Source organism: Ovis canadensis, chromosome 1, assembly GCF_042477335.2.
Source record: "Ovis canadensis isolate MfBH-ARS-UI-01 breed Bighorn chromosome 1, ARS-UI_OviCan_v2, whole genome shotgun sequence".
Taxonomy (NCBI): Eukaryota; Metazoa; Chordata; class Mammalia; order Artiodactyla; family Bovidae; genus Ovis; species Ovis canadensis.
The window spans coordinates 69025747-69042450 of NC_091245.1; the positions used below are offsets into that span (position 1 = coordinate 69025747).

Sequence of the window (16704 nt, forward strand, 5' to 3'; positions counted from 1 at the left end):
GAAATTTCAGTGAACGTTTTATATATGAAATTCATATTTAAATTGCTATACTCTGAACAGATTGTCTTTCATAATATGAGTGGGTCTGACGGGGGAGCCTGGTGGCCTGCCGTCTATGGGGTCGCACAGAGTCAGACACGACTGAAGTGACTTGGCAGCAGCAGCAGCATCTAATCAGGTCAAGGCCTGGATAGAATGAAAAACTGACTTCCCTTGAGCACTAGGGAATTCTATAGCACATGGCCTTTAGACTTGAGCTCCAATATCTGCTCTTTCCCGAGTCTTTAGCCTGAAAGTCTTCAGATTTGAATCGTAATATTAGCGCTTCCCTAGGTGTCCAGTCTGCTAGCCTACCTTATAGACTCTGGACTTCCAGCCTCATTTTCAAATGAGCTAATTTCTTGAAATAAATCTCTTTCCATATACACACACACATTCTCTCTCTCTCTCTCTACTGGTTCTGTTTCTCTGGAGAATTCTGATGAATACAGTAAGGAAATTCAACTCTGACAAATACAGTAAAGAAATTCAAGGGCCTGTCCTTTCAAAGAAAGATCAGAAGGATAAAAAATAAAATAAAAACCCTAAACTGTCAGAAACAATTTTTTCCAAACTCTGGAAAACAATAAATGGATTGAAGCAATAAAGTGAATGCTGAATCAAGAAAAACCAATTTTAAAATGGTAGGAGATGGAGAACGAAATGGCAAACCACTCCAGTATTCTTCCCTGGAAAATCCCATGAACAGAGGAGCCTGGTGGGTTACAGTCCATGGGGTCGCAGAGTCGGACACAACTGAGCTCACAAGCACAGATGGAGCATATCTGATACTGTAAGTTAGCTCTATGAACTTGCAGTACATCCTCTTCTAGCTCAGAGACATATCCAGAATTCTATTACATTAAAAAAAAAAATGCTCCCAAATATCTATCTTTAGGATGACAAAGATAAAATAATGGCTCCTCAAACTCATGATATTTATTTCTTGTGAGTCAGTTCAACTGATCAACTGATTTTTAAATTAGGATTTTAATTTAAAATTAAAATCAATTATAAATTTAAAATTTAGAATAAAAATGACTTTAAAAAAATGGTAGGAGAGCTTTGTGACATTTAAACATAGCTTAGCTCCAACCTCTTGCACAGCAAAAGTCAAAAAGACATTACTCAGCATTACTGTTCTGAGGACTTGGTTCTCCAAAGAATAGAGCAGACATTGTTCCAAAAGAGGATGTATAATTTGCTTTGGCCAGTCTAAGGGTTGGATAAAAAACTGAAGAAATGTCTATCTTTGTTTCATCTAACTCAAAAATGCCTCAAAACAGAAAAGCAGCAAATCAGAGGATGTTAAAAGATTGGGAGGAAAAGCTGAAAAGAAATACATTGGTGAAGAGAGCTGTGAAAAGTCTGTGGATAAAACTGGGAATCCAGAAACTCATGCCAATGCCTAGAGAAGAATGCTAGTTCAGAAAAGACATGAAAAACCCCTAAGCTTCCACCTCTAGCTAGTTTTCAAGCTCAATGGGAACAGGAAGTGAAGGCTAATGCAGAGTTATAAGTAACCTGGCAAAGAATTGGAGAAGTATCTAAATATAAAGTCAATCTGCAATGACTTGAAAAAGTTTTATCTTCTTACATTTTGTTTCTCTATTTTATTTTTTTCCCTTTTCTTGGTTCCAGGCATTTTAAGGAAATTTTTGTTGGACCAGCAAGTGACCGCAAACTAAAGGAACAGTGACTTCAGAGACACATGACAAAAATACAGTTGAAAATTTTAGAGAAATGATATACACCAAATTAAATCACAGCAAGAAGCCATGAGAGAAAGGAACCTGATTTCTAGAGCTACCACATTATGTTATTTTAAAAGTCTAACTTTCAAGAAAAAAATTACAAGGCATGTTAAAGAAACAAGAAAGTATGTCCCATTCAGAGCGAAAAAAATCCATAGAAATTGTTTATGAAGGAACTTATTGGACAAAGTTTTTAAATTGGCAGTTGTAAACATGCTCAAAAAGATCAAAGAAATCATGGTGAAAGAACTAAAGGAAACCAGGAGAACAGTGTGTCAATATAGAGCATGTCAATAAAGGGAAATAAATAGAATAAATACTTATAAAAAGGAACTAAACAGGAAGTGCACTCGGCAGTCCTGTGGATCTGTCTCATTTCAATAGTGCTTGGACAGAGAGACCCAGGGATGCTCCTGTGCTCCAGCCTCTGACCACCCTCTGTTTTTCCATGTGTAACCTTCAGAAGCTGTCTGTGATCACCATGACCAGCCACCACTTTTTGAGCTTAACTCATTACCCATCAACCATGAGTTCCCAGATTCATCAGAATTATTACACTGAGATGGAGTCTGCCTTCAACTGCCTGGTCAACATGCATCTGTGAGCCTCCTACAATTACTTCTCTCTGGGCTTCTATTTCGACTGAGAAGATATGGCTCTGAAGGGTGTGGGCCACATTTTTCACAAATTGGCCAAGGAGAAGCGGGAGTGCATGGAGCATCTCTTGAAAAGGTAAAACCAGCATGGCAGTTGCACCCTCTTTCTCGACTTGCAGAAGCCATCTCAAGATAAGTGGGGTAAAACCCAGGACGCTATGGAAGCTGCCCTTCTCATAGAAAAGAACCTGAACTAGGCCCTTTTGTATCTGTGTGGCCTGGGTTCTGCCCGTGCAAACCCCCACATCTGTGACTTCCTGGAGAACCACTTCCTAGAAGAGGAGGTGAAACTCATCAAGAAGATGGGTGACCCCTTGACCAACCTCTGCAGGCTGGCTGGTCCCCAGGCTGGGTTGGGTGACTATCTCTTCGAAAGGCTCACCCTCAAGCATGACTAGAAGCCTCTACAGCCCAGTGGCCTCTGAGGAGCTTCCCTCATATCAGGGCTGCTTGAAGGCCCTCTCTGCAGCCAGTAGGCAACATTTTAACACCCTGGAGCCCTCTCCAGCCTTGGACCAAATAGAAACAATAAAGTTCTTTGCAGCAAAAAAAAAAAAAAAAAGAAATATAAACCAAAATTCTAGGGCTGAACAATAATTAAATTGAAAAATTCACTAGTGGGCTTTCACAAGTAGATTTGAGCAAGCAGAAGAAACATACAGTGAATGTGAAAGTAGGTCAACTGAAATTATGCAGTCTGAGAAGTAGAAAAAAGAATAAAGAGAAATGAACTGCAGTTGAGAGACCCATGGACATTACCAAGTGTATCAACACATTTATAATGAGAGACAGAAGTAAATGAGACAAGAGGCAAAAAAGAATATTTCAAAAATTAATGGCCATAAACATACAAAACCTGAGAAGCAATGAATTTAATCAAACAAGAAACTCAACAAAATCCAAACAGGATAAATACAGAGATCAAGAGAAAGTCATAGTAATATAATACTGTCAAAATCCAAAGACAAGGAATGAATAATAAAAGCAGCATGGAGGGGCAGCGGTCATATACAAGAGGGTCTATATTAAAATTAGAAGGTAATTCCTCATCAGAAACTATGGAGGCCAGAAAGCAATGACACGATATTTATGAAGTGGTAAAAGAAAATACTTGTCAATCAAGAATGCTATCCCTAGAAAAATTATACTTCAAAATTGAAAGAGGAGGTAAGACAGTTCAAGATTAAAAGCTGAGAAAGTTTATCACTGTTAGATCTACCCTATGAGATATGTTAAAGGGAGTCTTCCTTAACGTCTGGACTAAGAATTTTACATACAAACACTAGTTGATTATTCAGCAAACATTTATTGAGTTCCTCTGTGCTAAGAGCTGCTCCAGACGGTGAGTATACAATGGTGAATGAAGTAGGCAAAGTTCTACTGTGACATATACCTTTTTTTTTAACAATTTGCTGAATCACAATTAACCTAAAGACTTCATGACCATTTTAACCTAAACTGTTACACAGGCAGGAAAATACTTACATTATCAAATATCAGAATTCACATTTATGTATTAGACACTATTAATGGAAACCCAAGATTCAACATGTTTAATATATCCTTAGGCTGTTCAAGTATCTTTGGTAAGACTACTGCAATCAACAGTATGATTAACTGTTCATTAATGATATTAAATCTTGTTTAATTAAGAATAAGCACAGACCAGAATCTCTAATAAAAATACCAGCTCATAAATTTATACAGAGCAAGTCATTTTCAAAAAATTTTAGGTCAACTGAATTATTTCACATACAAAGATGCTTTGCAGAGCTATCTTACAAAGAGATATCAAAATAAAAAGTTAATTTGTGAGATATTATGAAAACTTAATGCTGATGACTCTCAGATCTCTTTAAGTTACAGGCCACTTGTAACTAACTGCTACATGACATTTCCACTCACATGTCTCGAGCTACTTAGTGCTCTTCAAGCTCAATATAGCTAAAATTTCACTCTTATTCTCTATAAACCTGCTTTGTCTCCACAGTTCCTATCTGTGAATATTGTACTACTGCCAGGCGAGAAACATAAGATAATATCCTCAACTCTTTCCTTACTCTCCTAGCACCAAAATTTCATTACAACTAAACACCAAAGTTGACTTATTTTCTCATCTAAATCTCTCTCAAAATCTATTCCATTACCACCACTCTAACAGGAGAGCAGCCTCCCCCTACAAACTAGTCATTGTGATTCCAATCTAGTTTCTCACTAATTTGTTCTCTATTTTAATTCTTCACATTTCAAAAACCCAGATCTGACCACAGCCCTTCCTCATACCTCATACTTAAAACTCCTTGAAAGGAGTCTGATAATCCAAATTCCTTAAAGTGATTTGTAAGACCCTCAATAAAATAGCTCATGTAACACATATATGAAAAAATGTCCACGAGGTATCAGTAAACAGTCAGGAAACAATGCAGAATACATACCAGCCATTTATGGGGAGTATGGTGCTGAGTGAGAGGAGAGTTTAACTCCTTCTTTTAAGCATTTCTGTACTATCTGCTCACACATATAAGCAAATATGGTTTTTAGATACAAAATAAAGCTCTGAAAATACTAAATGTTACTTAGCAATTTATCTGGAAAAGGTCTGATGTATATTGTGCAATCTTATTTAGAATGAGAAACAATTTTATTAACTAAAAAGTTTTCTTTTTCACAGTACAACACTGGGAAGCACATCTACAGTGCTACTAAAGAAAGGAAGCACAGAAAGGTTAGTTACAGAAATAAAGCTAATATAAGACATTCATAAAGAACTTTAAATCTCTGGATTCAAGAATTATGCAAAATGAAAAAGCTTAGCACTATCTGACTGTGTTAAATATTGAAGTACAAAATGAAAAGGAAGAGTCTGAACCTGAGGGATATCTATCAGCCTCTGAGAAGAAAAGCTGGTCTAAAACCTCTAGAGACACATACATCAAGCAATCTCAAGAGTAAACTTTTATCAATAACAAAACTAAACATACTTCACATTCAGGGTGAAATAAAAGAAACAGTCAAGGTTCTATATTCAATAAGAATCTATGTCTAAGAAAAATCCTTACAGGTAAGAAGACTGAGGAACAGCATGAGATGGGGTATTGACCCAACCCTGTGTTCAAGCTTAATGGCAGAAGCTGCAGAAAGAGAAAGCAACAAATTGATCCCAGTGGGGGAGAACCTCTCCTTCCTTTGGACTTGCTAGAAGGCAATAAAACTTCAGGCATAATAACCCCCCAGGTGACTATGATAGCCAACCCAACTAGCCCAATTTCAAACCTCAATTAAGAAAACTAATGCAAAATGCTTTAAATTTTTTTAAAGTTTTATTTAACAAAGTAAAATGTTTATATAAATTACCAAATATAATGATAAGACAAAATCTTTAAAAATACTTCTCAGCAAATAACAAGCTTCCTAAGCCACAGGAATCAATAATGTTATTACAATTCCAGACTATGATTCAATTTTTTTCCTCCTCTCCAGTAGCTTTTTACCCTCAGGAACATGAGGAAAACTTTTCTTCACTTCTTAAAGATGTGATCAGGATTTCTAATCTTCTTTTTGTATTAGTCTATCTAGTAGAAACTTACAAAGAAAATATTAGTAGAAAACACTCCAATTTCCATAACATGTATTAATGCCTTTATTTGGAAAGAAATGAACAATGACACTCAATATTCCTTAACATCTCGACTAAGAACATTATTAGCCATTTTATTCCAACTGAACTGAAAGAAGACTAGGAGGATATTTCACTTCTCTTTCCAAAATGCCTATCTTCAGATTGCCTTCATTGACTCCTTCTTACAGTCTAACAGCAACTGAAGTGCAATGCCTTCATCCCATTCCAGCCAGTACTCTGAACCCTTATTTGTTAGAGAGAGAAATCTACTGGCTGTTCTGTGTGTAACAAATCACTAAGTTCACACAGCATTCTGACACTGTGCTACTAAGATAAATAAAATATAGATGGTTCAATTCAGTTCAGTTCAGTCGCTCAGTCGTGTCCGACTCTATGCGACCCCATGAATCACAGCATGCCAGGCCTCCCTGTCCATCACCAACGCCTGGCGTTTACTCAAACTCATGTCCATAGAGTCGGTGATGCCATCCAGCCATCTCATCCTCTGTCATCCCCTTCTCCTCTGCCCCCAATCCCTCCCAGCATCAGAGCCTTTTCCAATGAGTCAACTCTTCGCATGAGGTGGCCAAAGTATTGGAGTTTCAGCTTCAACATCAGTCCTTCCAAAGAACACCCAGGGCTGGTCTCCTTTAGAATGGACTGGTTGGATCTCCTTGCAGTCCAAGGGACTCTCAAGAGTCTTCTCCAGCACCACAGTTCAAAAGCATCAATTCTTCAGCGCTCAGCTTTCTTCACAGTCCAACTCTCACATCCATACATGACCACTGGAAAAACTATAGCCTTGACTAGATGGACCTTTGTTGGCAAAGTAATGTCTCTGCTTTTCAATATGCTGTCTAGGTTGGTCATAACTTTCCTTCCAAGGAGTAAGCGTCTTTTAATTTCATGGCTGCAGTCACCATCTGCAGTGATTTTGGAGCCCGAAAAGATAGTCTGACACTGTTTCCACTGTTTCCCCATCTATTTCCCATGAAGGGATGGGACCAGATGCCATGATCTTAGTTTTCTGAATGTTGAGCTTTAAGCCAACTTTTCACTCTCTTCTTTCACTTTCAAGAGGCTCTTTAGTTCCTCTTCACTTTCTGCCATAAGGGTGGTTATCATCTGCATATCTGAGGTTATTGATATTTCTCCTGGCAATCTTGATTCCACCTTGTGCTTCCTCCAGCCCAGCGTTTCTCATGATGTACTCTGCATATAAGTTAAATAATCAGGGTGACAGTATACAGCCTTGACGTACTCCTTTTCCTATTTGGAACTAGTCTATTGTTCCATGTCCAGTTCTAACTGTTGCTTCCTGACCTGCATATAGGTTTCTCTAGAGGCAGGTTAGGTGGTCTGGTATTCCCATCTCTTTCAGAATTTTCCACAGTTTACTGTGATTCACACAATCAAAGGCTTTGGCATAGCCAATAAAGCAGAAATAGATGTTTTTCTTTACCTCTCTTGCTTTTTTGATTATCCAGTGGATGTTGGCAATTTGATCTCTGGCTCCTCTGCCTTTTCTAAATCCACCTTGAACATTTGGAAGCTCATGGTTCACATATTGCTGAAGCCTGGCTTGGAAAATTTTGAACATTAATTTACCATCGTGTGAGATGAGTGCAATTGTGTGGTAGTTTGAGCATTCTTTGGCATTGCCTTTCTTTGGGACTGGAATGAAAACTGAACTTTTCCAGTCTTGTGGCCACTGCTGAGTTTTCCAAATTTGCTGGCATATTGAGTGCAGCACTTTCACAGCATCATCTTTCAGGATTTGAAACAACTCAACTGGAATTCCATCACCTCCACTAGCTTTGTTCGTAGTGATGCTTTCTAAGGCCCATTTGACTTCACATTCCAGGATGTCTGGCTCTAGGTGAGTGATCACACCATCGTGATTATCTGGGTCATGAAGCTCTTTTTTGTACAGTTCTTCTGTGTATTCTTGCCACCTCTTTTTAGTATCTTCTGTTTGTTAGGTCCATACCATTTCTGTCCTTTATTAAGCCCATATTTGCATGAAATGTTCCCTTGGTATCTCTAATTTTCTTGAAGAGATCTCTAGTCTTTCCCATTCTGTTGTTTGCCTCTATTTCTTTGCATTGATTGCTGAGGAAGGCTTTCTTATCTCTCCTTGCTATTCTTTGGAACTCTGCATTCAGATGCTTATATCTTTTCTTTTCTCCTTTGCTTTTCACTTCTCTTTTCACAGCTATTTGTAAGGCCCCCTCAGACAGCCATTTTCCTTTTTTGCATTTCTTTTCCATGGGGATGGTCTTGACCCTCAAAGAAGTCACAGTCTAGTAAAGAAAACAGAGTACTGTGGAATGGACAGGTCTGGCTCAAATGACAAGATGATGCGATGCTTGAGATGAACTATTTCAAGAGATAAGCTGACAACCAGGAGAAAATATATTGACAGTTGGGGAGACAAGAGGGTGGGGGAACAATGACAACATATACATGGAACTAAAACTAAGAATACAAACATCATGCTTAGAATTCAGATAATTCTAGAATAGCTGCAATGAGATAATTATATAACATGTTATGAGTTTACATTTTACTGTGCAGGTGATAGGGGACAAAGGAGGAGACAACTAGTGGAAAGAAAGCAATGTAGAAGTTGGCAAGTGAGGTCAGAAACATGGAGAATACAAGAAACAAAATTATAGAGAAAACCTAAATTTATGTTAACACAATAGAATATTACTTAGCAATAAAAAATAATAAACTACTAACACAACAACATGGATGAAACATTTGTGTTGAATGAAAACAGCCAGATATAGGAGTATATATTATATAATTCTATGTACATAAAGTTCAAAAACAGGCAAAATTAGGCTATACTGACAGAATTTAGAAATATGCTCACCTTGGGGGAAAGGCTACTGGACTGGAAAGGAAAGAGCATGAGGAACTTTATGAGACAATAACAGTGTTCTACATCTGAAATTACACAGTGTTTATACATGTAAAAAATGTATTTAGCTCTACACTTTAAATTTTCCACATTTTACCATACATAATCTAAAATGTAATTTAGATTATAATTAAATTTTAAAATGTAAATTTTAAAATAATTTTAAAATGTAAATTATACCTTAACAAAAAAGAAAATGCATATGTAATTGTGCTGGAATAAAATGGTGGTGCAGTAGTAAAGAATCTGCCTGCCAATATAGGAGACACAGGAGACCTGGATTCAGTGCCTGCGTGAGGAAGATCCTCTGGAGGAGGAAATGGCAACCTACTCCAATAATCTTGCTGGAAAATTCCATGAACAGAGGAGCCTGATGGGCTACAGTCCATGGAACCACAAAGAGTCAACATGACTGAGCAACTGAGCACACACAAAACCAGAGTTAGTTAAAACCAGTGTCATCCCATAAGCAATATCTAACTTGTAAGAAATCAGAATAAACACCCTAATAGACACTGTATTCAACTAGCTTCAGAAAGATATATAGGCAAGTGTTCCTTATAATAAATGCTGTGAAAATAGTTTCTTAAAAAAAAAAAGGAAATAGTTCACTATTAACCAAAAAGAAAAACTTTCTAGACATCAGTATCTACCTTTAAGATGTACTGTAAAGACTAATAAGGCATGAGAAGCACTTAATATAGTAAGTATTTTCCAAATTACCACTATTATTACATCATAATACTAATAAAATGGAAACGTCCCTTCAAATTATGACTAAACCACTAATTGAGAATACACTATTTAACTGCACATTAGTCAACTACAGCACTTCTCATCCTAGGCTTTTTTTTAAACCACTGAGATCAGCAAGGTTTTGACAGCTGGAACATCTAGTTAGATTCAGAAAGACCTGAGTTAATTTTAATGTAATCAAAGTATTCTTTTTCATCTGTTTATATACTGAAGCCATGTTCACTTACCAACAGATTAGTAAATGTATCCTTTTAACATCTTAATTTATATTATTAAAAAAGCAATCTTTCACATATCAGACCCAAAGTACCTGATCACAATTCAATTTTCTAAAGTCAACAGTCTTAAAAAATTAAAATAAATATGAATGCTAAATAAGTCATTCAGTAGAAATACAAAAAATATTAAAACAATCATTTATAACTCTGAACATTACATTAATGTAAAAAGTCATAATCTGACAAATTTAAATAACTGTGGAAGTGTTCTGTTAATGGAAATAAGAAAGTAAATTTTACAAAAGCAAAGATGACTCACGAAGTTTAAGAAGGGAACACTGAAGAAATCTAAGCAAATCTCTTATTGAGCTGGATTCCAAGTAGCTAAACCAAATATCAACTTGATTTTTGAACATGTTTAAGGGTCACTGGAAACCACATACTTCAGTTAATCACAACATAAAAAGAGGAAAATTAAGAATGTAGTTCTACTATTTGACAGCTGTTTTTGACTGTTTTTACTTCCATCAAATCAAATGGACCAAGTGCATCAAAACGCTGTTTCTTTGTATTTCAAAATTTTATTTAAAGACTCATTGCCTTGGATTTGGAGGTTATGCTTTTTAAACATAAATTTTTGTATTATTCCTATTTTGATTTGTAATATTTAACAAAGTCATCTTCTACTTACCTAGATTTTGTCTTATTAACATCTCGCTGCAAGAACACTCTCATTCGAAATTAAATCAAACCTGAAAGAATACATGTAAAGGCAATCATTTAGTTTTTCTGCTTCAGGTATGAATAATTTTATCTATGATATACTATTTTTTAAATTAAAAACCATAAATAATTACAGTAACTTTCAAGAAACTATTGCCAGCTACCTTTACTTGAGGAATAATTATCTATTCAAATGAGAAACAATCCTCTTAGTGCTCTTGTTTCTATTATTAATAGTATGGCAAATAATAATTAAAATATTTCTGAATAAAACACACATTTCTATGTCAATGCTTATCTAATATTACATACATGCCAAAAATACACCAAAAAGTTTAAAAAACAGTGGTCATAAAAGTACATATTAATAGTAGCCATAATAATGGCTAATATTGATTAAACATTTACTAAATGCCAGGGAAGATTATTGTAGAAAATAGTGAATATTGATACTCTCTTGCTTCCTCAATTTAACCTTCAATCCAGTATAATGTGACCTTTAGTCTAACACGCCACTGAAAATTTACTTGTCAAAAATCTACCTACCCCTAATTTTATCACACTCCACAAATTCTAAAACTCCTACTCTGAATTCTACACTTCAGCTTTTGCCCTTCTTGAAAATCAGCTTGTTACTCTTCTGAATTTTTATTCTGTCACCACGACAGAATACTAGATTACTCACCTAGATTACTGTAACTGTTGTATTTCTAGAGTCACTATGCACTCAATTTATCCTTCCCAAATGCTATGAGTAATCATTTTCCAATGGCTACCCTGAAGAACCACATCTATGGCTCAAGTTCTTATCAGTTACCTCAGTCTCATCTCTCTCTCTAATCTTTACTCTCTTCCTCACTTCATGTTTCTACAAAGCCCCTTCACCTCCCAGAAGAGCCCCTAAGCTCTCTCAGCCTTTCGCATGGTGAACTATACTTACTTTTTATTTTTCCTTAACCTTGCTAACACCCTTATACTAGTTTCTCAATATTTAGTTTAGTCACCCTGGCAGATCCTTCTTTAATTTCTTCAACTATGTAAAGCTGTGTTTCTCAATTACAACTAGTGATTTCTCAAATAGCAACTAGTGATACCTCTATATAAACTGTTTACTTGTGGGTTTTCTGAGCTACACTGTGGACACATTGACCAAAATAATTAATTTATCTCACTTCAGCACTTTCACTGGATAGCACATAATAAAAGCCTAACAATGTAGTGCAGGCAAAATGGAAGATTAGAAATTTTACATTGTATCCCCACATGTACATAGGATACAGAAGGTAGGAAAATAAAATTCAGTCTAATGAATTTAATTCACATGTTTAAAGACAAGAGAAAAAATTCCTATCATTTCTGGATGTCAGTAACATTACTTTATAAAATGACTACATCTAAGTAAACATACAACCGACAAGAATGAGCCTGGTGCAACCTTTTACTGAGTAAATGAATTAATTTCACTGAGGAACAGTACTAAGATTTGGTACTACATGTTTCTATCTCTACAGAAAACAGTTTGTGGATGATAATGCTAAACTAATTTAAGTGTTACCATTAAGCAGAAAAAACATTGGAGAGGAAGGTGAATATGGTTTTAACATTAATAATGTCTACAGTCTAGAAAAGTGGTTCTCAAACTTAAATGTACATGGGAATCACCCAGAAGGCTTATTATGCAAACATGGCTAGGCTCTACTCTCAGAGTTCCTGATTTAGCAAGTCTAAGATTGTGAAAGTGAAAATCACTCAGTCCTGTCCGACCAACTCTTTGTGACCCCATAGACCCTATACAGTCCAAGGAACTCTCCAGGCCAGAATACTGGAGTGGGGTAGCCTTTCCCTTCTCAAGGGGAATCTTCCCAAAACAGGAATTGAACCCTGCATTGCAGGCAGATTCTTTACCAGCTGAGCCACAAGGGAAGTCCAGCTGACCATTTTGGATTTCTGAAGTTCCTAAGGTCATGCTGATGCTGATACTTCTTGGACCACCCACTGAGAACACAGACCTCCAGTTTCTCACATAATGTTTAGAAGAGATGAAAATATTCTGCCACCACTGCCACCAGCCTTCACCCACCCAAAACTGTATAGAGACCTATTACAAACTAAACCATAAATCAAACTGAACATCAGAAGTCTACTATGAGATGCTCAGTATGATAGGCTAAAAAATGGTTCTACAAAAGATATCCACGTCCTACTCCCTCAAGTCTGTGAAGTTTATTTTATATGGCAAGAGGCAAAAAAAAGTCTTTGTAGGTGTGATTTACATTACAGATTTTGAGATGGAGAGACTATCCTGGATTATCTACATGGGCCCTAAATGCAATCACTTATAAGTACGAGACATGGGAAAATTTTACAACACACAGAGAAGGTGAAGTCAGAGCAGAGAGATCAGAAAACACTGGCCTTGATGACTGCAGCCACAGCCAGGAATTGGGACAAGGAAAGGAACAGATTCTCCTACACAGAGAACATCACTGATGACACCTTGACTTCTGCCCATTTCAGACTTCTGGCTTTCAGAACTGTGACAGAATTAAATTTCTGTTATTTCAAGCAATATAGTTTGTGGTGATTTTTGAGAGCAGCCTAGAAAATAAACTTACTGAAGATGGCAAGTTCTCTGGGAGATAAAATCAGAAGCACTATATAAAACTTGTTACAGACTGGACTATGTCCCTATAAAATTTGTAGGTTGAAGCTCTAACTCCTAATATAATTTATATTTGGAGACAGGGCCTGTAAGGGTAGGGTCATAAGGATGGGGCCCTAACCCAGTATGACTGTTGTTCTTACATTAATTAACAAGAGAGAGATACCAGGGATATAGGCCCAGAGGAAAGGCCCTGTGAAGACATAGTGAGAAGACTGACATCTGCAAGGAGAGAGGCCTCAGGGGAAACCAAACCTAACGATCAAATCTTGGACTTTCAGCCTCTAGAGTTGTGAGACAATAAACTTCTGAAGTTTAAGCCACCTAGTCTGTGGTCTTTTATTATAGTAGCCCTAGCCAACTAACACAAAAAGATAGGCATGTTTTCACAAAAGGATAAATAAATATTACACACAATAACTAATTTTCTGAATTTGTGTGCTAGTCACTCAGTCGTGTCTGACACTTTCCAATCCCATGGACTGTAGCCCACCAGGATCCTCTGTCCATGGGATTATCCAGGCAAGAATACTGGAATGGATAGTCATTCCCTTCTCCAAGGGGATCTTTCCAACCCAGGGATTGAACCCAGGTCTCTTACATTGGCAGGCTGATTCTTTAACAGTTTAACAGTTTAATTTCTTTATCTTGCTCTGTTCACAGTCATATTTCAAAGTCTGGGAAAAACTCACTTTTAATTGTATTTGTTCCTCAAAGAGACAAACCCAGCCATTATAAACACTATCTTATTTAAAGGGAGTATCTTATAAGGAAGTTTGATAGGAAGTAGGCTTCCCTGGTGGTTCAAATGGTAAAGAATCTGCATGCAATGCAGAAAACCTGCATATGATCCCTGGGTTGGGAAGATCCCCTAGACAAGGTCATGGCAACCCACTCCAGTATTCTTGCCTGGAGAATTCCATGGACAGGGGAGCCGGTGGGCTATAGTCCATGAGGTCACAAAGAGTCAGACAGGGATGAGTGACTAATACTAGACAGAAAGTTCCCTTTAAATCCATACCTAAAGTATAATATAATTAGGATATTCTTTAGGTGAATACTGGAAGGAGATACAGAAAAAACACTTAAGTAACTGATAGAACTGGTTTTATCTCATAAAGTACATTTTAAGAGAAAGCTGCAAACTAAAATGTCAAATATATCCTCCCTAAAACCCACAATCCCACTCTAATCATGACAAAAACATCAGACAAATTCTGATAGCAGAAAATCCTATAATATACCTAACCAATATTCCTCAAAACTGTCAAAGTCATAAAAAATACAGTCTTAAAAAGTCTAATGAGAAATGACAACTAAATGTAATGCAGTATCCTGAATGGGATCCTGGAAGAGAAAAATAACATTAGGTAAGAACTAAGAAAATCTAAATAAACTATGATCTCTAGTTAATAATGATGTAACAATATTGGTTCACTAATTGTAACAATTGTACCATATTAAGATAAGTTGTTAATAATAATGATTGTACCATATTAAGGTAAGTTGTTAACAATACAGAAAACAAAGTGTCCACAGGGGAGGAAAGGTAGAGTGAGAGAGAACTCTATACTTTCTATTCAAATTTTCTATAAATCTAAAATTTCTAATAAGTAATGTCTCATTTCTCAAGTATTTTCAGTGTACAGAAACATATTTCAGAAAATTAAACACTGACAAATTAGAAACAGCTTCAGAATGAAACCCCAAATGCAAATAACAGCAAAAATATATGTAAAGTAGGCCACAAAACAAGTCTTACCAAATTTTAGACTAAATTCATGCCAACTATCTTCTCTCACCACAATGGAATGAAACTAAAAATCAACAGCAAAAGGAAAATAAGAAGATCCATAAATACAGCAAATGCAACAACTAACTCTTAAACAACCAATGGGTTGAAGAATAAATCACAAGGGAATTTAGAAAATATTCTGAAAACACAACATACCAAAACTAATGGGATACAGTGACAGCAGTACTAAGAGGAGAGTTTATATGCTCACATTAAAAAAAGAAGATCTTACATCACTGGCTTAACTTTATACTTAAATAAGAGAAGGAAAAGTTAGTAAAAAATGAGTTTTTTTTAATCAACAAAACTGACAATTCTTATTTAGACTAAGAAAATAAGAGAGATTATTCAAACAAAATCATAAATAAAAGAGGGGACATTACAACGAATGCCGAAGAATTATCAGATTACTATGAACAATTATATACCAATAAACATACAATCTATGATGACCAAATCATGAAGCACTAAAAAACCTGAACAGATCTATAACTAGGTAAGGAGACTGAAGCAATAATCAAAACCCTCTCAATAAAGAACCATATGATTTCACTGAGTAATTCTACCAACTATTTAAGCAAGAATTCTCCTCAAACTCTTCTAAAAAACTGAACACAAAAGAACATATGCAAACTCATTCTCATTAAGAGTAATGAGATCAGCAGTATGCTGATACCAAAGACAAAGACACAACAAGAAAACTACAGACATATACGAGTATTTGCAAAACTCAACAAAACACCAGCAAACTGAATGATATTCACCATGACCAAATTGGATTTACTCCTGGAAGGCAAGGATGGTTCAAGAGACAAAAATCAATGATAAAATGCATCACATTAATAGAAGGAAGGACAGAAACCATGTGACCATCTCAACTGATAGAAAAAACCATTTAACAAAACTCAAAATCATTTCATGTAGGAACACATAATAAACTATTAACAGAAGGAAACCACTTCAACATAGTAAAAGTCACATGAGAAAAGTCCACTGTTAACATCATACTCTAACGAAAGATTGAAAGCTTTTTCTTTGAGAGCAAAAAGGTGGTAAGGATGCCTACACTTGCTGCTGCTGCTGCTAAGTCACTTCAGTCATGTCTGACTCTGTGTGACCCCATAGACGGCAGCCCACCAGGCTCCACCGTCCCTGGGACTCTCCAGGCAAGAATACTGGAGTGGGTTGCCATTTCCTTCTCCAATGCATGAAAGTGAAAAGTGAAAGGGAAGTCACTCAGTCGTGTCCTACTCTTCACGACCCCATGGACCGCAGCCTACCAGGCTCCTCTCTCCATGGGATTTTCCAGGCAAGAGTACTGGAGTGGGGACTTCTATTCAACACAGTACTGGAGGTACAAACCAGAGCAATTAGACAGGAAAAAATTAAAATAAAAGGCACACAAGTTAGAAATAAGGAAGTAAATTCACCCATTTGCTGATGACATGATCTTATTCATAGAAAATCCTAAAGATTAATTAAAAATGTTAAAGCTAGTAAATGGTCTCAGCAACTTTGCAGGATATAAAAACAACACACAAATATCAGTTGTG

General features: G+C 36.3%; 1 protein-coding gene across 25 annotated transcripts in view; it reads right to left on the reverse strand.

Moving 5' to 3' along the window:
• The window catches only part of ZNF644 (zinc finger protein 644), a 96243-nt gene that overhangs the window by 49934 nt on the left and 29605 nt on the right, over positions 1 to 16704 (reverse strand). For 22 of the 25 annotated variants that reach the window (XM_069597537.1, XM_069597590.1, XM_069597514.1 and 19 more), the window contains one exon: positions 10663 to 10723. The exons of 1 other annotated variant lie outside the window; for it this stretch is intronic. In XM_069597537.1, coding sequence (XP_069453638.1) covers positions 10663 to 10706 — 44 coding nt within the window. In that variant the 5' untranslated portion in view covers positions 10707 to 10723. Of the gene's footprint in view, positions 1 to 10662; positions 10724 to 15118; positions 15904 to 16704 lie in introns of those variants that run through there. 2 more of the 25 variants (XM_069597550.1, XM_069597677.1) reach the window with 2 other exon arrangements.